Genomic DNA, 25,845 nt, shown 5'->3' on the forward strand with positions numbered 1-25,845 from the left:
TCAGTCAGCTCAAACAAAGAGCAGGCAACCACTGAGCCCATCTGAAGTGGAAATTAGGCATGAGATCTGCTGGAAGTCCTGCCCTAGGACAGTGACAGTGCCAACAGCACACAAACTGGGCATTTTGACAGCACTGTTGAGGAAAGTGGAACCTACAGATGTTGCATTAGTGGTACTGCAGGCAAACAAAACCTGTGTCTTCATTAGAAGAAGCTGGCTGTAATGGAGAGGCTGGTGGGGGGGAGGAGAGGGGATGGTTTGCTTTTGGAGCTGGGATGCCAGTTTTGCAGGGATCTGATGCCAGCTGCCATTCAGTTTGTTCTTGGAAGACAGTCAGTGAACTGCTGGTTGCCTGGAGGGGAGGCTGAAACACACTGAAAACCAAAATACTTTCACTTTACCTCTCTTTTAAGGGCTCCATCAAGCAGAATTGGGCCCTGGTGAACCAGGATGAGCTGGTTCAGGGGTTGGACTGTCCCTGCCCATGGGAGAAGCTACAAGGCTTATCTGTGGCTAAGCAGGTCCTGCTTGTGAAAAGGCACAAGACCTCACAACCTCCTGTTCCTGGGATATACAGCTCCCAGCATTTCAGCTACAAGGGAATTTCAGCTGGCTGTACAAGGAGATTAGTGCTAAGAGGATATGTGGGCTCTGCCATGGGAAGGAGCTCACCCATCCCTTGAGCACTTTTGACATAAAGCCCACTAAGAAAAAAAATAGAAATCTGTAAATGAGACGAAAACAGTCTGAGAACTTCGTGTCTCGATGGCAAATGCCACAAATCCACATGTTTGTGAAGCAAGAGCCTGTATTCTTGCTGGGAGCAGATCTCCTTCCTGCTGCTGTCCTTGGATGAATCCTTTTCTTCCCTCTTTCTTGACTCTGCTGCGAGGCCACAGGCTGAAGACGTGCTGTTCCCTCGGAAGATGGTGTCAGTGTGTTCATTCTGGTGCTAATGAAAGGACATTCTGGCACACGTTCTGGAATCCTGAACAGTCCTTATTTTCCAATTTATTAGCTTGACTGCAGAGCCACAGCCAGGCTGCGTTGTGGGGGCAGTTGTTTTGTGACCCCTCCAAGTGTCAGAGTGCCAGGCAACGAGAGCTGGGCCCTTGTAAAACAATAACACAAGTGGGATTGCTGCTGATGGAAGTGATAATATCTGGTCACGGCCACGGAGTAATTGCAGTTGGAATTGCTGCTGGGTGACAAACCAGCCCTAAGGCAATCTGGCCATGTGCAGCCCATTACTGTGAGCAAGAATCCTGGGCAAGGTGTCAAAATGGGATGTGCACCTGACCACTGAAGCAGTTTGATCCTAATTTGACTGACAAATATGCACAGTATGTAGATAATATTTTGGTGCCTAAATATAGCAACTGCAGGAGTCACATTCCTTCATATTTTTACAGCTTAAAAAATGTGGCTGTCTAGACTATGCTGTCATTCACATTTTGTACCCTTCAGAATAGTTTGTTCTCCTGCCATAAAATGAGAGGACACGAAATCCTGCCTCGTGGAGTTAAAATGGTCATGTAAAGAGAGGATGTTCTGCAGTTCTGTAATTAATTAATGCCACTACCTGGGGATGGAGAGACGTTTTGGCTTTTGATTCAGGTATGTGGCTGGTCCTCAGGTAGTCAGAGACCATTTCCTGGTGGTTGTGCAGGTGCCAGGCATGGCTTTGGCAAGTCTCTTGTTTTAAAAAAATTAATAAAAATCTAGTAATTTTCACAGGTGGATGGTAATTCTTTGACTGTTTCAACAGGGAGTTCCTTCAGGTGGGGATATTTTCTTGCAGAGTGTTAATACAAATATACACAGTATTTAGTGCTTTTCAGAGTGGGATTTGTGGTTCTTGCTGGGCCATGGGGGGAAATCATGTGAGCATTTTAACCTTCCATCTACTGGAAGATTCCCTGCCCAATGCAGGGGGTTGGAACCAGATCATCTTGAAGGTCCCTTCCAACCCAAACCACCCCATGACTCTGATTTTGAGCTATAAACCCACCCAGAAAGCAAGTTGCACCCAGAAAACCCTGCAAAAAAACTGCTCTAGGTGTTACTGAATATCTATATTTAGTTTTTAAGGGGTTAAAAAAAAAGTCCTCTAGAACCTCTTTAGGAATGTTTTGTTTTTGTTCCTGTGTCTACAGTAGCTCCGTAACCAACAAAAAACGATCCCTTTCCCACTGATTTTTTGGGCAGGTGCCAAGAAATGAGCCCGTCCAGCCAAATATTTCTCTCAACCCCCTGCATTTTGGACTTAGGCACTGGTGCGTCAGCTGCTCTTCCCTGAGTGGTCTTGGCAGGGAGTTTTGGTTGACAAGAGAAGTGAGGAGATTCTCGTTGGGATGACAGGCTGGAAGATCAAGTGCAAACTGAGCGTCCCTGCTAAGCTCTCCTGGCGTTTCTCAAAAACCCAGAAATCGAAAGCTTGAAAGGAAATTTTAAATTTTTGAGTCGAATTTTTTTTGCCCGTCTCCGGTAATGAAAAAGCAGAATCCCAGCAGAGTTGGTTTCCCTGAGCCTTCCCTGGCTGGGGATAAGGTTCTGGAATAGGTGTGACCAGCCTGCCTGGTCTTTACTTGATAAAGAAACTTCTCTTGAGCTGCTCAACAGCAACATATGGTTCAAGAAACAGATTTTTTTCGGGTGTTGCTGCCATTCACAGAGCAGGAGACAACGTTGGATGTGTAGCCAGAAGGATCAAACTTGTTTTGGAGGGGAGAACAGCAACTGATCTGGGCACCCCACCTTCCAAATCTGTGCTTCGTGTGTGAAGTGCTTTTGTGGAGTCACTTGAAAAACGATTCCAGTTGTAAAGGGCCAGATTTCTGTGTCCCAGTCTGCGCTGAGCACCTTCCTACGTGGAAAACAAGGTGCTGCACGACTTCCCTGTGCTGTGCCCACCCAGCTGGGCTGGCAGCGGGCTCAGGTCTTTGGGGAGCAGCTTTCACCATGAACTGAAAAGGTTTGTCAGCTTTGATTTTATGGAATCATCAAGGTTGGGAAAGACCTCCAAGACTGAGTCTGACGTTTGATCCATCCCCACCTTTTCTCCCAGCCCAGAGCACTGAGGGCCAACGTCCTGTCCTTCCTCAGGCACCTCCACGGGTGGAGACTCCAAACCTCCCTAGGCAACCCCTTCCAGTGCCTCACCACCCTTTCCAGCAAGAAATTCCTGCTGATGTCCAACCTGCCCCTCCTCTGGCACAGCTTGAGGCTGTTTCCTCTTGTCCTGTCCCTTGTTCCCTGGGAGCAGAGCCTGAACCCCCCCAGCTCCCCCCTCCTGCTCAGGCTGAATGCAATAACCTCACCTCATGCTCTGCCAGTTCTGCTGAGCAACCTGACGCGCCCAGAACTTCCCTCCTCCTGAGGGAAGGCCTCCAGAGGCCTTTAAAAACAAACCCACCACCCAGCTGCCTCAATCAGGAGCTAGGGAATATTTCCCTGTCCTCTTGGAGACGACCAATTAGCCCATATTGTGCTCTCAGCAAAATAAATGACTGCGTGTTGGAAGGGAGCGACCCCAGACTGCGGAAACCAGTCCAGCTCCAACAGAGGGATTAGAGGGAACTGGGCTTGTTGCTGGAAAGCCAGATACTTTTCTAGCCCAAGGATGAGCCCACAGGAGCTTTTTGCTCCCATCCAGCTGGGTTCCAGCTGTGCCTCCACGCAGCGACAACGCCATTCCGTGCCCGATGCCGCCACGCTGGATAACGAGCAATTAAGCGGCAACGAGAGGGAAAAGGGAGCGAGCCCAGGGAGAGGAGTGGGGAACGGGGAGCTTGGGGGAGTCTTGGGAAGGAGCTGGCGTGCCCACACTCACCGTGAGCTCCAGGGCTTCGTTGAGGAGGCCGTTGCGTTTGCTGTGCAGGTACGCGTTGGAGCTGCCGGTCTTGGCCACGCGGATCCGGGCGAGCCGGGCTTTCTGTGGAGGAGGGAGACAACCGAGTCAGGACTTGGGACACATCAAGCAGAACAGGAGCAGGAGGAAGGAGGTGTCAGGTTTTCACTCTTCTCTGGGGGTGAATGAGAGGGATGGGCAGAGGGGTTGAGGTGCTGCTCGACCAGGAGCAGCCGGCACAGGTCTGTCTGCAGGAGCTGAAGCGCTTCAGCTGCCACAGAGTGTTAAAAACCTCTCCAGAGACAACAAAAAAGATGTGCAGAGTTTTTTTTTTTACCTTTTCAAAAGTTCATTGTAAATTTTTTTTGGGGGGAGTTGCACAGCACTGAGAGCCTTGTCTTGGACATACCCCTGGCACAGGGGGATTTTGTGTGGTTCAGCACCGAGCACACGAGTTGTTTTCGTGGTTCACCTTCCCCCTAACGTGCTTGGCTGTTTGGTCCTCTCTTCATCTTCCAGCTCTGTTCTCTCACATCTCTGTTGTCACCTCTCTGCAGCAGCACAGGGACACAGCTGGCCCTCAGTGAGGGGGGTCTGTCCCCTGCATTGGCAGTGTTAGTTTATTAACTTTGCTATCTCATACTATAAGACTACCCAAAAAATACACACCTCTTACCAACTGACAGAAGTCACTCTGCAACAACACAGGCATTCAAGTCCCCTCATGTTTATTTATCCCTGACCTTCTAGATCTCCCGGGGGGACAAGTTAGATGATGAAAGGCAGTCCAGAATAAAGCAAACAATAAAAATGATTCCCTCTTCCTTTTTGATAATTTTTGATCATTCCTTTTAGCATTTAATTTTTTTTTTTCAATTGCTGCCTGCTCCTCTGTCAAGTGCTGATTTGCCTTTTTCTACAGTTAATTTATGACTCAAACACCATTAAAAGTAAATACATGAAATAGCTGCGGCTATTAAAAAATAATTACATTGTGCTGTAGTTTAAAATGCTGCATAATCCCTTAAATAACATGGAGCTCGTGATTTTGCCTTCTAATTAGAGGTGCTAATGGGTAGACACTGTGGGAAGAATAAAGTATCTGCAGTGGGTCCAGGGAGCACTGTCATTCCAGGAGCTCTGTTCCTGGGAGTGTGTGAGTGACTCTGGCCTTCAATAGTTGGAAGATTTGTTTAACCTCAAGACCTGCTGCTCAAACAGACAATTTCCCAGGCAAAGACATGCACAGGGCACCAGTTTGCAGCTTTAATTGGGTGACACAGACTATGACCAGTCTGAAAAATAGGTCGTCTTTTGACCCCCCCCCAAAACGGGGACATCCAAAATTGACTTTATTTTCTATACTTCACCTAGATTTCACTGTCCCATTTTAATGCTGAGGCTCCTAATCAGCACCTGAGAGTGAAATCTCTGTGCTGGGACCAAGGTCCAATGTGGTCACCCTGAGAAAAGGGCACAGGTTGTATTTGCAAGATTTAGGCTGAGAATGCAACGAGAAAGTGAATTTGGAGCTTCAGTTTTTTCTGAAAACTTTCCCAGACTGCTGTGTTGCTTTGGGCCCTGAGTAAGACTGGCCTGAGGCTGTAATCCAAAAATCCACAGGAACTCCTGCTATTGAATATGACTTAGGGGGAGAGAGCAGGGGATAAGGGACTGAAGGATATTCCATTTTCCAGTTAAGTGCAATTGCCTGTCTGTTCCTGGTAATTTACTGGAAATGTAATTATTTCTTCTATATGCAAGTATATGCCTTTGTGCCTCTGTTCTTTACTTTTCTCAGTGATCTTGAGACTGGATTTTGGATGCACTAATGATCTTTACAGGGAGGCTCTGAGGGCCACCACTAAAAATCCTCATTTTTTTTTCTGTTCTTGACCAAACATCAGCTCCTTTGCTGGAGGAATTGCCAGAGCACCCCAGCTCAGCTCACCTGTAGCAGGAAAGGTTTTCTCCTCACTTCCAGTTCAGTCAATTGTTCAAGTGGATTCAGTCTCAGGCTGTTGTAATGAACATTATTCCCTTTGCCTCCAGGCTAGCAGGGGATCAAATATTAATAGCTGTACTCCATGTGGACTGAAGCTGGTTCATTTCTGAGGTCTGTTCTCTTTTTCTTTTTGAAACAGGGCCACCAGCCATCTAAATAATTAAGCCCCACAGCTTTTGTAGTTTAGAACAGACGTTGTTATTTTAAAAAATGTCAGCGGGGCAGGACAGAAGTTAATCCTATTTCTCCTTCCACAAAGGATCGTCTGGGATCGTCACATCGCCCAACTCCGCGTCCCCATCGTGATTAAATTTGGTAGATATCTTGATTAACTCAGCTAGAGAAGTTAATTAAAAATTGGTGCCTAAAATTGGTTTGGCCCTCCAGACAGTTTCCTGCATTGGACTAGAAACAACTGTAAAACAGCAGTTCAGGTTTTTATGGGAAAGTCTGTGTTGAATGGGGAATTATTTGGAAAGCATCTCGGTGGAGTGCCACGAGCTCTGCGTGGCGTTCAGGCACCTGTTGCCCCTTGATGTGGGATGTGCTACTTTGATCAAGCCTGACAGTAAAAGAAGGGTTTAAGAACCTCCAAATTCTGCCTGGTTTTACCACATGTGGGTATGTTTTTGTCCTCCCTGCCCTGCAGGGCTCGGTGCTCCTGGCCTGAGGACAGAGGTGCCCAAGTGGAGGACTGTGGTTTTCTGACTTTTTTTTTTGGGGGGGGTGTTGGGATAGCTGCCATTTGCATCTTATCCCCCAAATGTGACAGACTAAAGGTCATCAGGGCCAGGCCTGAGATCACTGTTACTGAATATAACCCCTGCACAGAGAGTCTAAAAAAGGAAAAGAAAGCAGCACACTGTGTCTGCATGTAGAGTGGGGAGAGGAGTTGCTAGGAAACCACAGGATCTCAAAATGCATATGACCTAATCTGGAAGATAATTTATATGATGAAAATAATAATACTAATGACAGCCACTTACAGGTTAGAATGATTAATTTGGTTATCTTGGAGCCCACGTGTTTCTGAGAGCAGGGTGGAAGGCAGGGCTCAGTAACTTTCGGGGTTTAGTGGTTTTTGGGAAACTGGAGGCCTGGAATAAGCAGTGAAGACCTGTACAGGTGGAGGGCTGAGGTGCAGTGGGGAGGATTTCAGCACCCTGGGTATCTGCACTTCCCAAAGGGACTGGTAGAGGAGGAAAAAATAGCCTAAGTTCATCTTTTAGCTTTTGGGAGAAGTGCAAGGAGCAGGAGCTGCTGGCTGGGAAAACTGCTTACCAGATGGCAGGCTCAGGAAACAGCTAATTATTATTTATTAATGATTTTCATCTAGTTCTTATGGAGATAACGTTCACTCTTGATTTATGTGGTCTAATAAACTATTAAGCTACAGCCTATGACATAATTTCATATTTGCCAGACATCTTCAGCTTTCCAGCTCCTCAGAACTTGAGCAAGGAGTAAGTGTGTCAGGAATATGTCCTGTATCCACTTCTCCTTCTTGGGACTGGAGCTGTTGTTAAAATCAACCTTCACAGGATGGCTGAGGTTGGAAGGGACCTCTGGAAGTCATATCAGAGGTCATCTGCTCCAACTTTCCTTCTCAAACAGGGCCACCTACACCCAATTGCCCAGACCTGTGTCCAGGTGGCTTTTGAGTATTTCCAAAGAGGGAAACCTGAATACCTTGATAGATACGTGTTGTATGTAAATATTGGTGTATATATATTTTTAATATGTATTCAGATATATATTTGTGTACCTGAACATATTTATATACATCAGTAAAACCCCTCTGAGCTTTCTCTTTTTTAATCTAAACAGTCCCAGCTCCCTCAACCTTCCCTGGTGTTAGAGGTGCTCCATCCACATCCCTCCTACATTTATCTGCTAAAACCACACTAAGAGGATTCCTGGCAGAAAAGGCAGCCACACGAGATAATTAACAGTGCTTCACATGCTAATTCCTAAACAATCAGTGGTTTGAATTTGAATAGACCTATTGGTGGCTGCTGCAGTTCGTGTGCACCACTGGTCCTTTTGAGGCTGAAATGAAGCTGCTCTCAGAAGTCATCAGAAGAATATCTCACTTTTTTATTCTCAAGGTGAAACATCACAGCAAGCCTTGCATTTTTCTGCATCTGTGGCTGGTTCAGGGTCTGGGCTTTAATTCTGGGTGGAAAGAACGTGGCTGGTTTTAGGATGTGGAAAGGGCAACAAGCAGATTGTAGAGTTAAAACAGGAGTTTGTGTGCAGGCTTAACACCAGGGCTTGGAGTAAGGAATGACAAAAAATATCTTCTTGTAGTTGTGTTCTCACCTTCCTAAAATGATCTTGTCTGTGGTACTTTTGACTAATTTTAGCATAAAACTCAGAGAGGAATTCAGCAGAGGCTTCAGTCTGTACTTCTGAGTGGGAATTGGGTGCACAAATGTGACTTGGGAAGGGAATGGATGGAACCTTCCTCTGGTGGGAACCAGCTGAGCTCCCCAGCCTGTTGTGGGAGCTCCTCCCTGCCGAGCAGAGCACGGAAAACCCTTCATTTTTAAAAAATAATGGAGTGGACAAGACATTAAAATGGATCCACTGCCTGTGGAGTGCCATCCTCAACATAATGAGGCACCACTGATCATCTGTCCTGATTATGACACCGAGAGGCTGCTTTGCCATCTCTAACAGAGCAGGTTGGAGAGGGAAATTAGGGCTGGGGGTTATTACATGTGTTTGAATGCTGAGTGGAATCATGGCTGTTTAAAAAGCAAATGGTCCATATAATAAGAACTAGCTGTTATTCTGCTTGCCATGGTCCATCTGGCTGTGGTAATGGGAAGGCAGTGGAGGCACAGCACTGTTACACGCTCTAAAACTACTTTTTTTTTCTCCTTTTAACCTTTTATTTTTTTTTTCCCCTAAGAAACATAGTATGCACATTTAAAATTTCCTTCCTCTCCAATCTTTACATTAAACAGCTTTTGAGGCGAGTTTAAATATTCTGTCACTTCTGCTTTGGGGGAGATGTTATAGAGCTGCATATGGAAATTAGATAGTGTAGAACTCATTATATTCCTATATAATTTGATAGAACCACTTACAGTCAGACCTTGATCTTATTTTGGGCCTCTTCATTACTTTCCAGAGATGAAAGATTCCCCTCTCCTCCTCTGTGCCTCTCCTTTTAATCCTACCTTACCCTTGGCACCATTAAAGCAACAGAACATCATTTCAAATGAACTTTATCGTTTAATCTTTTCCAACACCGAAGAACATGATGTTCAACCTATTTATAGAACAATGCACAGAATATGGAGTTTAATGGATCTGGGCTTCTCTACCAGTCACAGATATCCTGGCTGATTAAACAGAGAATTTGAAAACTATCATAATATGCAAAATTCACAGAGAAATGCAGGAAGCCCCTGGAGCACCAGGACTGGTCCCTTCCTATTGTAAACTCCTTTTTTGTACTTTTTCATCCTGAGATTTACAAGCTCTGGCTCAAACTTAGTGAAGCTCTTACTCCTACAGGGCATTTATTTTAGAAATTTATTCTTCTGTTTGGAAAACTTCTTTTTCTGATTTCCAGCCCCTGTTTATTCACTGCCAGTTTTACTCGGTTGCCATTGTACTGTCACTTCCTTTTCACACAGACCATCCCCTTTCTGATGTTTTCTGCATTTTCCATGGAAGAACAAAATCAACTTTTTTTCTTTTTTTTTTTTTTTTTTTTTTTAAGAGAGCTTGACAATTCTCGCTTTATCCCTTTCCTTGACATTTAAATAGTAAGCTTTTTTGGAGGCCATTTCATATTTTTATCCTCTGAAGATGCCCTGCTTATTTTTAATACCTTTTTCAAGTTATCTGCGTATTCATCCAGCCAGTATGGGTTGCAGTCAGGCCTTGATCTCTGTAAGAACTGACCTTATGGACAGTTTTCCTTGATGGAATTATGTTTTACACAGTTGCTGCATCTTGGCTGAAATTCAACGCTTCCTCTGTGCTGAAGTTCCCACGCTACCAGTCCAGCTGACTGACAAAGCCAGCTCTCTTCCCTTCTTTTCCCCTTCCTGAAATAACGACAAAAGAAATCCCTGCATAGGCTTTTTTATATATATTTTTTCAGTGCTATAACAGATTTTAGAGCTTGGGTCAAAATTGCTCCAAGGATGGGTGGTTAAAAAGGTGCCCAGCTGTAGTGGGAATAATCTGGTATAGATAGAGAGCTGTTCTGGGGTTTAAATCAGGGGGTGTCAGAATTTGTCTAGAAATGTATTACTTAATACAAGTATCATGTTGTTCTGCATCATTAATAGAGATGTTGCTGCTCTCCATTAGTCTAAAATAAGGTTCTGTGTTTCACTGGAAGCCGAGTGTGATGAGCATCTGTCTGCCTGTGATTTATCTGTCTGTCTTTTTTTATCTATGTTTCCAGATCTCACTCTTGTAACATCTTTCACACAGCTCACACCCCTAATTAATGGCTATAAAGTATTCAGGGGATGGAGAAATTAAGAGAATTTGATCTGGTGTCACATGCCAACTTACTGGGCCTGATAGATGAACCTAATTAATGATGTGCAGGCCTGTGTTAGCTGCAGAAGAGGAAGGGAATTGCTCACATAGTGCTGCTCACACCTGCCCAAGAAGGTGGTGAAAATAAGGGGTGGTGGTGGTGGTGGGATGGGGACAGTGACCACAAAGCCTTGAAATGTGAGAAAAAACAAGCGAGTCTGTAAAATTTGTGTTCTTTGTTTCCACTGACAGGAGTAAAGGGGGTTCTGTGCTCCATCCCTCTTCTCTGTGCTACAAGTTTCCAGCATTAATCGAGAATTAATCGAGAAAAAGTGTCTCTTGCTGGCAAACAAAATCACTCAGAACTCATCACACGCCAGCAAAGCCGTGGTGCAATTCCTGCTCCTGCTCGTCCCTCTTGCTCTTGGGGTCTCTGAGGACAAACCTCAAGGGGGAAGGGGAGGGAAATCCATCCCAAACCCTTCCCGCGGTCGTGTTTGAGGGAAGGCTCCGGGAGAAGCTGTGCCTGGGCTCCCATCCCTGCGCTGACAGCCACAACACGCTGGCTCCGTGCCGGGCTGGCAGATGCGGCGGGAGATCCTGGGATCCGTCCCGGCCTCTGGAGCGCTCCGGGATGCTGCGGAGTCGTCATGGCTACAACGCTGCTCTGGCCCCTCGTCTGTGCATTCCAGCATCGCTGCCCCTGCTCCTGCTGGAATGGCTCCTGATGGTCCCGGCCCCGCCGCCGACGGAGCTGATGCTCGTCCTCCTGTGACGGGAACAGCCCGGGGATTCCGGGCTGAACGGCTGCGCTTTCCACGGGGAACGGGTGGCTGGAATTAACGCCGGGCAGGGCTTTGCATCGTGAACATGAGCTGTGCTGTCCCCAGGCAGAGGAGAAACGAGGGACCCTTTCCCACGGAGCAATTCGCCTGGTGGATGGAGCTGCTCCCCCTTCCTGCGCGGTGCTCGCGGGCAGGCTGTGATTTCCCCGCGTAGACATTTTTTTGGGGTGTTTATCTGTGAGTTTTATGCACGCTCTTGATTCCCTTGCCTGCTCGTTAACCACTCTCTGGCAGCATTTACCGTTCCCTGTGACTGGGCAGGAGAGCTCCCGCTGTCATTTCTGCTGCCTCCTTGTGTGGTGGGGGAGTGAGAGCTGCAAAAGCTCTGATGGACAAATTAAAACCCCCTGGCTATGATTGTTATGGCCATAAGATGGTTTCACTTTATGGCCTTGCGTGTGTATGTGACCTAACTCTGTGAGAATCCACTGAGCCAGCAAAGGAAGTGGATTTATCCCAGTTTTAGGCATGAATAAAGGAGTCACAGAGGGAAGTATGGAAGGGCAGTGCTGCCGTGGTGCCAGAGTTTGGCAAAACAGTGAAACTGGCTGTAATAGGGAGATGAAAGAGGAGGGCTCGTGCCTGGAGAGCACCTGCCTTGGGCTGGTTTAAAGCCTGGAGTGATGTAGAAGTTCCCAGGAGTTACTCTCTGATGGGATTTTCAGGACCTTCAGACTACAGAGGCTCGCTCTGACTCAGACTTTGCAGGCCACTGCTGCTGGGTGGAGTGGGAGGAGCGGAGTAATGAGATTCCAGGGCTCCTCGAGGTGGGCTGTGTGAGACATCTGGCAGTGTGTGAGCAGGGAAGGGCTGCAGTGGCCCTTGGGGATGTGCTGGTTGTGTTCCCACGGCCCTGAGAGGTGACCAGAGGCCCGAGACTCCCGTGCTGCCATCCCAGCACCACCTGTGCCAGCCACGAATGTCACCCTGCATCTGCTTATCACTGCCATGCTGCACATTAATAACCACAGTCAGCTCTACTACCATTTCCACCCACTTCAGTGATGTTTTCTCCTGACCCAGTGGATGCATCCATATCCACTAATCCAGACATAACCACGTGCTGCAGTCGGTGCAGGGGTGTGAGCTGTGCTCGTTATGGAGCTTGGGAACTGTCAGGGGCTGAACTGTGCCCAGCCCACTCAGTTCTGGTTATTTAGGCAGGGTGGTAAAATATTAACTGGATACTAAAGGCAACAGCAAAGAATGGGATAGCCAATCCCAAAGCAGGACAGGGCTTCCCAAAGCTTTTTGGCCTCTTTGGTGGGGTGATTTCAGCCTGCATTTATTTAGACATCTGGGATGGAGTGGGCAACATTATCCATAACAAATCCTACCAACTGTGCTACATAATGGAGCCATCTGGACAGAGGCTGCCACAGAAACCTGGGCTTCCAAAGGCTGAGGAGAAAGACACCCTCTTGCTGAGGTGACCAAGGACAGACCCTGAGGATGGATTAGTTGGGTCCTTGTATGTTGTAAGCTGTTATCTGGTTATGATAGAGACTGGATTTGAAAGGGCCTCAAGGCATGAAATAAATGTAGAGCAGCTTCTGGACGTGTGTGGAAGTAATTTCAGCTGGGCACTGGGCCACTATTGACAACAGGCTTTAATATTTGGATGTATGGGATGGCTTTGGAGGCTGAACCTGTGAGCTGTAGCTCAGGGATTCCAGCCCTTCCTTTCAGAAGAGATATCTACTTGTCTTATGCAATTTGAGGCTCAGGGAATTTGAAGTAGCTGAACTGATGCAAAATGTCATTTTGCTTTCCTCGATGATATGAAAGAAGGGAGGCAGGGTTCCTGGTTGGCTTATTTGTTTCTTTGTTGTTTTTCTTTTTCCCCACCCTGAACTCTATTAGGGGATGTGACAAACAGCAAACAGAGGAGGAAGAGAAAGAGGTACACGCCCAAGCAAAAATGAAATATCTTTAAAAAAAATAATAGAAGAGCTTTTTCCCCCCCCCATCAAAGACTGTTAAATATCTACAACAACAAAAACATATTCCACACAGATTCATTGTGGTTGAAAAAAACCCCATGTTTTTTAAATGTCAGCCAGCTCCAGTTTTAACCTTATTGTTTCTCCCTCTCCTTAAGTTCCCAACCCCATCCCCTGCTGGGGACTGAGTCATGTTCTGTTGTGAGCTCTCCTTAGACAGCTCACAGCTCTGCTCCAGTCGCTTTTTCTGGCCCTTCTGTTCTCCACGCTCTGAAGTTCACTAACCCACCTCCAAAATTTAGGGTGTCAGCTGGAAAACAGAACGTTTCCAAGCTGACTCCCCTGCTCGGTAGCAAATCAATTATTATAATGGCCTGGTTATTGACAGGTGTGTGGGATGTCTTTCTCCTGGGTACAGGGATGACACAAATCCAGTGTTAAGCATCCTCCTCATCTCCATCTCCCCTCTGCTCACTCCAGCCCTGCTTGCCATGCCTCCAGAACTGGCTGTTTCTAACGTGCCTCTCAGGGAACAATCACACATTTGTGTCCTTACTCTTCCTTCCTTTTGGCTTCAGCCCCTTTTAAGCATCTCCATAGTTACCTCTTCCTCAGGCTGCAGAGTCAGAGCTGCCTGTGTGCAACCACCTCGTTGTCTGGAATGCCCTTCCTCCATCGACTTCCTCTCACTGACTTCCCCCCAAAAAGATGCAGCTTTTCCCTCTCCTCTGCTCTGGGATGGAACGCTTTGATTCATCCACCAGACAACGTGCCCACTTCTCTGCCTCACCTAATTCATGCCAGCTGCTCTTTGATGGCCTGTGATGCAGTTTTGAGTTGGATGTTACGGTTCTGGGGGAGAGCAGCTCTACAGAACGATTTGTGTTTGGCTCTTCCCTGGGAGCTTTACAGCCTGCAGGATGAAATGAGAAGCGTGTCTCAAGGCTTTTGCAGTGCACTGCTTGTTCTCAGGGAGTCAAAGGCCACCAGATAATAAATGAAATGAATTGAACAGACTAAGAGGCTGCAGTCGTCAAAAGCATATTTACTGCAGGCTTGAAACCAAGCACTGTGATTACTGAAGTTTTATATTTGCAGACAGATCCAGTTTAGCCCCTGTGAAATGCACCACTAAAACTAATGCCAATCCTCCTGAGATTATCAGCCATTCCAGGATCTCGGCTCATTTAGCAAATCTAACCATTAAAGGATAAATGCACTTCAAACAGGGTTTTTTTCTTTTTTTTTCTTTTTTTCTTTTTCTTTCTTCCCTCCCCCCCCCCCCCTCCAGCATCTGAGCATTTACATTTCTCCTCCTGTTGTTCCTACCTCATTTTGTAAGGGGCCCCTCTTTGTTTCCCCTCAAACTGAGATCTAGAACAACTCAGCTAAATTTTAGCCCTCGAGGGGCTGGTCTAGAGACCATTTGGTTTAGGCTGGTTTTGCCATTTCCAGATACTTCAGCAGCCCTTCTACCTCTGTGTGCTTTCTGAACCTGTCCAAAACTGATTTAAATGTGCTTTTGAGGGCTGGGTGCCTTCATCTGCATCTGTAAATCTTGGGAGAGCAACCTGCCCTCCTGGGATCTTTGCTGCACTGAGCTCAAAGCCCACATCTATTGTCTTCCTGCATTTCTCTCCTGCCCTGCTCTGGTGGGAATAACTTGGGGCTGTGTTGGCTCAGTCTCCAACTTCTAAACAATGAACTGTTCTCCCTTTTCCACTGCTAAAGGAGCAGCATTCCAGTAGCTGTCAGCAGCTGCCTCTGCTTTTTCTTGCCGGGGATGAAAAGTGGGTGTGGGAGGTGTAGCCCCCAAACCAGCACCAGATCGTTGCCTCCCTCTCCTTTGCATCTTTGCTGCAAACTGAACCCAGGGGGGAGAGGCTCCAGCGTCATCTGAATTACAAAATCACTCCTATTGTCAAGCCTTGAAGTGTCACAATCTCTTTCAAAACCCAAGGCTGTGACATTCGCTGAAGAACAGCCGTCGTTTCAAAGTCAGGAAGGGCTATTCTTAGCACATCAGTCAAAAAAGGAGAGGGGGAAAAAAAGTCTTTGGGGAGGGAAAAAACTACAACAATTTTACCAAAATGAACCTTGTCAGAAATGATCGATTCATCCTCCATTCAGACTGACCTGGTCCTTGCTGCATGCCACAGGATGGAATTTGTTGACATGGCACAATAAATTAAGATTGCCAGATCTCCTTGTAATTAATTGCCTTGCAGCGCAGGTTTGGCAAAGAATAATTTGAAGTGATTAAATTACTGGCAGTTTGGTTTGGGTTCTTGTTTTGTTTTTCTTTTTTTTTTTTTTTTTCCCTTTTTAAGGAACGTTTCTCCTCAGTTAGTTGAAGAATAGATGCTGATGAGTAACAACCACCTCCCAGTACTTTATTTGTGCTATTTAAATACCTCTTTCCTGCTAGACCAGTGCCTCCTCAACAGCCAAGAGACAAAGTTAAAACATGATAAGAGTTATGATTCTTAAATTAAATGGAAATTCTAAAGCAATTGTCCTAATACATACTCAACAAACTACTCTTCAATTTAACAAGAAAAAGAATTTACTAAGTTTCTGGAGTGCTAACTGAACATCTGTGTTATTTCAGAGCTGTGTCTTCTAAATTCTGTCTATAAAGAACTTCTGCTGGTGGATTCTTCATATTCGAGGGCTGAAAGTGCAAAGAGCTTTTTCCAACCTGCTTGAAAAAGCCCCGCAAAATTATTTATATCTTTAATTAGGTGGGGACAGAGGGTGCTTCTGAGGATGGGATTCACTGGGGGATGATGCTGGAGCAAGTCTGCTATCCAAGCAGATCCTTGACACCCCTGTGTACGTCCTGACCATCTCCAGAGGGACTGTCATTAACGTGCTTCTCTCTTCCCTTCTCTTTAGTATTCATGCAGTGATGATCATGTGAAAATTACTCACACTTCTGACTTGAGAAAACTTTCTTAGCCGAGAAATTCAACCAATATCGAGGGAATTAGAAATTCAAATGGGGGGGAAATTATACACTCTGTGTGTCAATACAGCAAACCTCATAAAAGCCGCAATCAATCACATTGGCATCAAAGGTGCCGGTGCTTTTCCCTGTCACCAAGTCCAATGAATAAAGGAAAAGGTTAATCAGGAGAAGAAACCTTGGTTTGCTGCCTGGAGAGAGGGGCTGCCACGTGCAAAAGCACAGGCCTGGAGTGAGTTCTGGAGATGCTTTGGTTGTGATCTGTGGTCATGCACAAACCTGGTTTGTGTGTTGCCCATTTCTCTGCTGCCTGGGCTGCAGAGAAGGTGCTGTCTGTGTTTGTGCTGTTTCAGTAGGACAAGAGTTGTCTCTCCACCTTCATTTCTTGCAGTGGGCTGTTGCACAGTGTCCTCTGTTTGAGTTCCCCACTCCTTCCCGTGCTTTGACACCTCCCATGTTCCTGATGCAAGTTAAATCTCAATTCCTCATGCCTGGGTGCAGCCTCGCACTGGGCAACTCACTCTGCAAATCCCTTCAATTCATTAAATGAATTTAATGATCCAGACTGGTCTCCCACTGTCCAGCTGCTGATGGAACAGCATGTGGTACAGGGTGGACTTCCATAACCATATCTTTATATTTTTTTTTAACCACATTATGTTGTATGACTGATCAAAACATCAAGGGACCCCTCCCGTGTCTCACACGCACGATGTCAGACCTCAGGCAGGGATGTGTAAAACCCAGCAGTGACTTGCAGAGGCTGCAGCTGATTCCTGCACGATCCTGTCTCTCTGCTCCTCTCCTTTTGTGTTTTGACTGCCAAATTTTGTGGTTTTGTAGGTCTTGTGTCTCAGCTCTCTGCTGTCAACTCCCTGAGATGCAAGAAGTAGGCACGGCCCAGATGCTCGCCTGGAGCAGAAATAGCACATCTTTCTACTACTATTCCCCATCAGGTCCCCTGAGTCGTGGATTTCTGGCAGACAGCATTCCATGGGGAGAAAAAGAACCTCAGGCCTTTAGTTTGCAGTTGTTGTAAAAACCTGATTCTGGTTTCTGTGTAATTTAGCAGATTGAAATGAGAGATATAATAAATCTCTAAGCGACTCAGGAAGCTTTTACCGGTTAAAAACTGTTCAGATTTTGGAATAATCAGTAATCCCCTCACATTTCCAGGGGCTTTTGTGTACTTTCAGTGTCACAGCTACAGCTTTGAGGGGTATGGGTACTGATAAGTGCATGTTTGCATGTTGCTGGATGGGTCTTCTCGAAACTACAGAGAGACAACAGGGATGAAGCAGCCAGAAGGATAAACAGCTCCTCTGGTGATGATTTAAGACTTTCTGTGCACACATAGATATATTATTTTCAGACAGGGATGTAGGAAAGGTGAGCAATAAGATGCTGAAAATCCACCAGCTCAGTGCGTGCAAAAAACGAGGTTGTGCCCGTACAGGTGTGTGTGCAGGTGGGTGTAGGTGCATGGAGTGCTCAGAACCATCCCTGGTGCCTCACCAGCCCGTGGTTGACCCCCCAGGAGCTGAGCTGCCCGAGGCTGACTTACCTTCTGCGCTCTCCTCTTGTCGGCTCGCTGGTTCTGGTGGTAAATCCGGCTGAAGTTGGAAACAATGACTGGAACCGGCAGGGCAATGACCAGCACCCCACTCAGGGAGCAAATGGAGCCAAAGATCTTCCCAGCGATTGTCTTGGGCACCATGTCACCATAACTACGGGGAAAAACAAAAAAGGGAAGCCCCTCCTTCAGACAAAAAAAGCCTTCTTAGGTTTTCCTGAGTGCGCGTTCAACGCCGGACACCACAGCTTAGAAATCCACCATGCAAGGGACAGTTTGTGGTGCTGTCACCCTGAAATGGCCACTGACACCACAGTTTGGCTGGGAATTAAGCTAAACTAAAAAAAACCAAAAAGGCACTTTTGTTTCTGCTCAGGCAGCTGCTGAGTATTTAAATTCCTGTCCTTGCTTGTTCCGTACCTGCCTCTCCACGTAGATGAGCTCTAGCAAACTTTAAACTCTGTCTGCTTGTGAGCAGGTTCATATATTTTCATTCCCTTGTATCCAGGTGCAAATGAAGACTGATTTACACTTCCATTTCAAAGCCCAGCAGTTTCCTGGCCATCTGCACAGTCAGGAATTTGGGGGTTGTTCAAAGTCTGTGCTCAGTGAAAGGTGAATTCTCAGGGATACGAAACCAGCTGAAAAATGTTCAGAAAAAACCTCTGCACTGGGTTTGACCCAACAATCTTCAATTGTAATTTGAGTGACAGAATAGGGAGCTGGACCTGGTGGAGCAGGTCCAGAGGGGGTCACAGAGATGCTCAGCCCCTCTGCTCTGGAGAAAACCTGAAAATTAAAATCTGGAGAAGCCCCCATTTGCTGTCAGACCGTGTTTGGAATCTCTGTGGTCTTCTTTGAGATGTTCTAGTGTTTGATGCAGCAAATATTGAAAAGCAAAATGCTTTTTTTACAGCTGAGGCTTTATTTTTACCTTTGATGTCGGCGTTTGACCAGCAAAGAGCTTTGATGGGGAACAGAGTTGAGCTGAGAATAATTTCCATCCAAGAGGAAAAACAAATATTTCAAAGTACCTTTTTTATCAGCTGAACTTCTTGCCCCCATCCAAGAACTTGTTGGTCTGAGAGTCTGAATAAAAGCAGAAGTCATTACATGTTAAATACTTCAGGCTTCATTAGCTGAGGGTTATTTATCCCAAGCACACTCCTTCTCCACCTTCACCCACATTAAAACCCTCAGAATACCTCAAATCAATAATTGCTCTTCGTGTCTATTAACATTTTAGCTGCTGCTTTATGCAAAGATGGTTCCAAAACTCTTGCTAAGTGACAAGGTCTTCTACCTCATTTAACACTGGCCTAAAAAAAAAAAAAATAATAAAATCCTACTTTTCTGCTGCCAGCCCTTAACACAATAAGGCTGCAAATTAATCATATGCCTCAAACACGATCTCAGTGACCCAGAGCACTGAGAGAAAGCCCTTCTGTGCATTTGTAGAAAGTGTGATAATAAGTGTCTGGCTCACAGTCTGTCTTTGTGGGGTTTTGTTCTTACGTGCAGACTGAGAGTTACCTCATTACTTGGGACTCGAGAGAAGGTGCTTTCAAACCCCATCAAACTCTTGGAGCAAGGGAGGGTTTTGCTGGGGGGATGGAGAACTTCATGTGCCAGACCATTATGAGAGCTACTGGAATGAGAAACTTGGCTCTGGCTGGAGCAAACCTCACAGAAACGAGACCTGAGATTTGTCACACTGACTGTGGATCTACCACGGAGTCACCCACGGGGGGGACTCTGCTGGATTCTCCCCTCGGGGCTGGAATGGCACGTCAGGCCCTTGGGATGTGCTGCCAGACCTGATGTTTGGGAATATCAGGGTAAAACCCAGCTGGAGCCTGATCTGGATCTCTTTGCACTTGATGAGAGGCCTCCTTTTGACTTTGGCAGAGCCTATAAAGTTGCAATTGTTCTGCTCCTCTATTGACACACACAGCTCCTGCAATATTAATTGCTGGAGTGACTATTTCTGTCCTGATGGTACCATAAGGTACTAATGGCCCCATGGCATATTTATAACAGGTACAGTGCCAAATAAACTCAGATACTGGATTTCAGTTAGCACTAATTAGGCATTTCAAATCCCCAAACTTCTTTTCCCCAGACTGGAAAGAGAGGACTCAACTTTCCCATTAATTTGTTTAGAAAAAGGCAACTTGTCATCTAAAAAACTTCTACAGAAAAGTGCATTTTAAGTAATCCATCAATAATCTCATTAGAGCAGAAAAAGATAGAAGAGTTGGGTAATGATTAACATTCAGGGGGTCTAACAGGATGTTTGAGCCTGCAAGAAAACAACAGGAGGCTGCAAATTCAGTAGACTTTTAATGTGACCTCTAGTAAATCATTTCAACTCTCTGTACCTTGGTTCCCCACTTAAGAAAGGGCAATTAATAACTTATTCTTTGCCTGGTTAGTTAAGTAGGTGTTGGTTCTTCAGAGCAGGAGCTGCCCCATATTCTGAATATACCCAGTGGTGGCTCCTTAGTGCTGCTGCATCACAAATATTAATAATGCAAAGCAGTTGTACAGAAATTTGGGGTAAACACGGCCTGCACATGGCCCCAGGCTCATTCCTGGGGACAAAATGAGGGTCCAGAGCATCAGCTGGAGCTGAGCATCAGCTCAGATGAGGAACACACCTAGAGAAAAACATACTCCCTGCTTATTTCGCCAGGAATGCAGTGAGATGGCAGCAGATCGAGCTGGTTTGCAGTTGCTGAATTCAATGGAAGTGGAAGGTTCCTTGCCCGTGGCTGGAGGGGGGGGTGGTGGTGGTGGAATGAGATGATCTTTAAGGTCCCTTCGAACCCAAATCATTTTAGGATTCATGGCTCTGCTCTCTGGCTGTGCCAGGTGAGATGCACCTGCTGCCAGCCAGCACTTGGGGTGCTTTTGTGTTAAAAAAAAAAAAAATAAATTCCTTTTAAGTGCTCACTCTTCAGACTGCAAAACACTGAATGCAGAACTTCAACAACTTTGTTTTTTTTTTTATTTATTTTTAATTTGTACTGTGACTTCTGCGTTCTTTGGATATAAAAAGGGGTCATGTGTCACTCACCCTAATTAGCAGCTATTAGTCCTGACAGCATAATGTGCTGTTGTTTGTCTCTCTGTCAGCAGAGAAGGTGTTATCAAATAGAGGGCACTGCTTCCAAGTCCTGGTTTTAGCCACGGAGGTGTCTGGACGTTGCTCAGGCCCCCAGCTGGAGACAGCAATAAATAAGGTGCTGAACAGCTCATCAAATGACTCACTCTAAAAATAGCAGCATCTCTGGTGATCCTGTGTCTCTGTGCAACGCTCACAGCCCCAGAAACAGGGGCTTGTAGGAAAACAGCTGGAATATCCCACGGTATGGGGACCTGGGGAGGGGGAATGGCAATGACAGCTCTGTGGGGGTAGTGAAACATCTTTACAGAAGATGCTCTTTCCCAGCAGCCTTTTTGTACCAACTTTTCTCCCTGGGGTAAGGCAGAGCTGGGGAGGGGCTTCTGGGTCATAAATGACCCTTTGTCTGCTGGTGTCTCCATGGGTTTCACTGGATGCAGAGGAGGCAACAGGGCAACTGAAAATTGCTGAGCCTGTATAGAGTTCTAGAACTGGTTTGGGTTGAAAGGGACCTTAAAAGTCATCTCATCCCACCCCCTGCCGTGGGCAGAGACACCTTCCACTAGCCCAGGTTGCTCCAAGCCCCTTTAGGCCCTGGAAGGGGCTCTCAGGTCTCCCTGGAACCTTCTCTTCTCCAGGCTGGATACCCCCTGGATACCCCACAGTGCATCCAGTGGTCAGGATGGTGCTTTCTCTTGTTGCTGTGTTTCACTGCTCAAGGGCCATCGCCTGCCTAGTGGTGCAAAACCGTGTGGTTTTCACACACAGCCCGTGCCAGCTGAAATATCTGATGGAGCTGGAAACAGAAACAATGCTCCTTCCCCTGATTTAGTATTTCTGCCTCATCCTGGCATTAACAGCTCTGGGAGAGCTGCTTTATCTCCCTAACCTTTTGCCCAGCACGGCAGAGTCAAAAGAAGATTTCACTCCAGCCTGCAAGTGTCTGCTTTTAGGACAATAAGGACAGAATAATAACATTATGTACTGTACAATAGACAGTGATTTTGAAAGCCTTTTGCATGAAAGGGCTGGAATAAAGCATGGAATTAGCATGTAGCTTTCCAGGTGCAAGAGATCCTTTCTCTGTACTGTAAGTAAATCACTATGCAAAGTTGGGATTTGCACAAAGGAGAGGGGAAAATGGCTAAAATTCATCAGGAACGTTTCAGTTGCACTGGCAGACTGTGTGTGTTGTATTTGACAGCTCAGAGGAGCTCATGTGCCTCCATTTCATAGGTGCAAGTCCGATGTAATCTTGTTAATGCTGCTTTGAACCCCCAGTGAAATAATGATCGTGTCACTCGTAATGATCCAAAGGAAACCAACCCAAGTATTACTCATTCCTTTCGCACATGACAAACGAGCAGGGAATTAACAGCTCTGCTAAGAGAGCTGGGGGTAGTTAGGTCTTTTGTTTAGGGTTTAATTCATCATTTCTCTGCCACATTACCTGTTTTCATCTGCCTGGAATTAGCCCTCAAAAGCCACAGCCCTCTGGAGCACAGGGAATTGCTGTTTTTGCCTGCTGTTCTGTCCATGGAATCACTGAGCAGTTTGGGTTGGAAGGGACCTTTTAAAAGCCATCTAGTCCAAACTCCTGCAAAGAGCTTTTCCAGTCAGCTCATCCTGGAAGGAGCAGGATGTGCTGCTGGAAGCCTGAGGAGCCCCACACGTGAGGAGGCTCGTGGTGCCTCCTCGAAGAGGGAGCTGTAAACAGAGCCAGGATGGCTTTGAAGCAGGAGAATCTATAAACAGGCTGTCAAATGACAGGCTTGAACAGCAAATCAGCTGTGTCTGGGGAAGCACAGAGCCTATTTCATGCTAGGGTTCTTTTGCATTAAATATACTTATTTTTCTGCCTTGTTTTGAGCTGGGCAGCTCCCCCAGATAGGTATTCAACTTCTAGCTTGGTTTTACACCACTGTTTTCCTTTTTTCCCAGTATATTTCATTTGGGAATGTTTTCCTGGATGCTCTAGATATTCAGCTGAAATTCCACCCATCAGCCAAGCTGTGAGGGATGAGGGCTGGAGATGGAGATCAGCTTTAGCAGCAGCAGCTTATCTTCAGTACGTGGATTCATTTTGATTTCTTTGTAAAGCTGTGGTCAGCTGTTACTTAGTAGGGATTTTCCAGGTAAAGTTGCCTTTTTTGATTTTGTCCTGGTTTATGAATTTGTATTTCTTACTGAATATTGTGTAATAAAAGGACTGAGAGATGTATCTAAAATTGTCCTCCTCTGAGGAGATGCAAGTTCTGTTGCTTCTCTAATTAGGAAGAGAGGCAGATTATTCCCTGGTGACTTTGCCAGGGTGGATCTGAACTGGGTAACCTGTACCAACCCTCACCAAATCAAGGGATAAGATGGACTTGGGGTCAGCTGTAGCTTGAACAGAAAAGGTGACCCAGCTGAAGGTCTCTGAGAGCAAGTGGTAGCATAAATATTCCTTACAACAACAGCAGGTGCTGCCCAAAGAAATGGGAATGTTTATGTAGACTTGGGAATAAACTGAGTAGGTTATTTAATACACAGAGGGTGGAGAATACTTAATATATGAACACCCTGGTCCCATTTATTCTTCCTGGCTTGGATAAACTTCTCAGCCTGTAGGCAGTTAAAACAGATGGTCTGAATTTGGGTAACATTCAGACCTTGAGTTGGAGCTAAAAATGGAATTTCATTGGCAAGGAAAGTAGGTCAGAAAGCTAAAGCCCCTAGTCCTAAAATGATGAAAGGCTTCTAATCAAGTCTTCCCTATTACCATTCATTAAACAGAGCAGGGGAAGAAATGTTATTAGAGACCTTGGAAAAAGGGATTAGGGTGGGATCATGAGCATCCTCCTTCCTGCAAGGACACCTGGGCACCTGCAAACAAACCTGTTTAGGTGTGGGATGGGCCATCCCCAAAGTCCCTCAGGCTGGACTGGAGCCACAGCAGGATGGGGATGGTTTTCTTCATGGCAACATAAGCAACTTTATCTTCTGGGTCAGTCACAGGAGTGCTGAGAGGAGCCTCTTTGCACCTCCTCTATTAATACCTCTCCCACCAATCATCCCTTCCACGCTGCCGCTGTCAAACCCCTGGCTCAGGGTCTGTCATTTCGTCTCCTCTGCAAAGTGTGGCTTGCAGCAGATCTGGGGCTTTCAGGCAGTGATTTCTCTGCTCTCCATCATTTTCAGATGCATGCCAGCTGCTGAAGGCTCCCTTCTTTCCTTCCTTGGACCTGCCTGACAGGAATTACTCAAAGCAAATGGGGAACCTGCACCGTTCACAGAGTGCTCCCAGTTCAGCTCCTCATTCCAGCTCTTGATTAACAGCACAAACCCAATTCCTGCTCGCTGGGAAACGACAACCTGCTTATCCAAAGACTTTTTTGAAATGGCACCAAGGTGGCTGTTTATTCTTTGCATTTGGCAAACCCAAGCTGATGCACTGTCATTATTCCTCCCCCTTTCCCCTCAGACAACTGCTGGAAATTGCACTCCTCTGAATGGAGAATTGCTGGCATTTCAGCCCTGCCAGCAAATGCATTTTCAGAGATAATGTCAGAGATGTCCTGTTTGCTCTCCCTTAATGGGAGGTGTTGACCATCTGCCTTGATCCTCAGCCATCACTGTCACTGTGGCAGGTAACAAAAGTGGGCACTGAAATCTGGATTGTCCCACTGATTTGAATAAGTCAGGAATGGCGTGCAGGGAAATTTGCTGCTTAACAGAAACAGGAATAGCACTTTACTATGTCATACACACCTCACTAAAAGAAAAGAGATGATGTATTTCTTTTTTTTTTTTTATTTTATGATAGCTCAGGTTTTTCCATGACTACTTGTTAAAGCATTGACTGTTTTTTAATGAAAAGAAGAGGAATATTTAAACTGTTGATTTAACTTTGTTTTGTTTTGTTTTTTTAAATAAAACTGAGAAAAAGTGGACTTTACTTCAGTGCAGAATCAATATAAGAAAAGCTGAATTTCACTTTGGAGAAAATACCTCCAGTCTTAACTTCCACACCTTTTATTCCTGATGGTTATTCATTCAGCTTTTCAGAGGAAGCCCTGTTCCTTTTAGTTCTTGCAAAGCTGAGATATCTAGCAAAAAAAAGTAATCCCAGGGTTTTTTTTTTCCTTCATGTCATCTGAGTTTTTGATCCTTAGGTCTCAGTTTGGGCTGTGACAGATGGATCAGAAAAAGCTTTTTAAGACTTCTTGTTTGTTTTGGTCACCCTGCTGAACTTAACAGCAGTTTTGGTTAGTCAGGTTTGTTTTTTTTTTCCAATTGACAGTTACTTGTGATTTTAACTTTGCTCAGAAGTCTTAATATTTTTGGTGTTTGCTGCTCTCTTGGGCTGGGATTTTTCTGACCAGAAGGTGACTGTGAAGAGGAAACATTTCAATGGACTCCAGGACAAGTGGGGGGCGTGTGGAAATTTTATACCATTCTGAATTTCTCTGCACTGGAGAATTCAAGTGAAGAGCAGCTGCTACTTGTTGATGCACCTCCAGCAATCCTGAGCACATGCTGGAACTCTCTGTGTGTTGTTCTTCTTCCTTAAGTTAATTGAAGCTTTTCACCCTGAACCTGACAGCAAGTTATTCTAGGTCAATATTTAATTTAATTTAAATTCTGATGTGGGCACTAAGACTCAAACGCATTTATAAGAATTAGCCCTTGTGATGGGACAGGGCAGTCACCCCCCAGGGCTTCTCCTTGGCCCTTAAAGCAGAGCTGTGGCATGAGATGTGATGGGGCACCATGGGCTGATCTTGGTGTTTATTTACCTGTTTTGTTTTCATTTAAGTGAAGGGAAGTCTGTGATGTGAGCTCTGATGCTCAGAGGTGTCTTCCCTAACAGCCTGTGGGGATAACACGCCTGAAGAAGTTTCTGTACACACAGCTGGTAATTAATTTATGATTTAGCATTGTTACCATTTGACCAGGATGTCAGTCATCCTAATTTGTCTGAAAGGGAGCAGAGATGTATTTTATCCAATACACAGCACCCACCAAGTGAAATAAGGGCAG

At 45.8% G+C, this 25,845-nt stretch overlaps 1 protein-coding gene across 5 annotated transcripts in view; it reads right to left on the reverse strand.

The window, feature by feature from the left end:
- KCND3 (potassium voltage-gated channel subfamily D member 3) overlaps positions 1-25,845 on the reverse strand; it is a 119,625-nt gene that overhangs the window by 14,483 nt on the left and 79,297 nt on the right. For all 5 annotated transcript variants that reach the window (XM_050326698.1, XM_050326697.1, XM_050326699.1 and 2 more), the window contains 2 exons: positions 17,688-17,850; positions 3,833-3,934 (listed from right to left, as the gene is read on the reverse strand). In XM_050326698.1, the coding sequence (XP_050182655.1) occupies positions 3,833-3,934; positions 17,688-17,850 (265 nt within the window). The remainder of the gene's footprint in view (positions 1-3,832; positions 3,935-17,687; positions 17,851-25,845) is intronic.

This window comes from Myiozetetes cayanensis, unplaced genomic scaffold, assembly GCF_022539395.1.
Source record: "Myiozetetes cayanensis isolate MyiCay16 unplaced genomic scaffold, myiCay2020 scf32, whole genome shotgun sequence".
Lineage (NCBI taxonomy): Eukaryota > Metazoa > Chordata > Aves > Passeriformes > Tyrannidae > Myiozetetes > Myiozetetes cayanensis.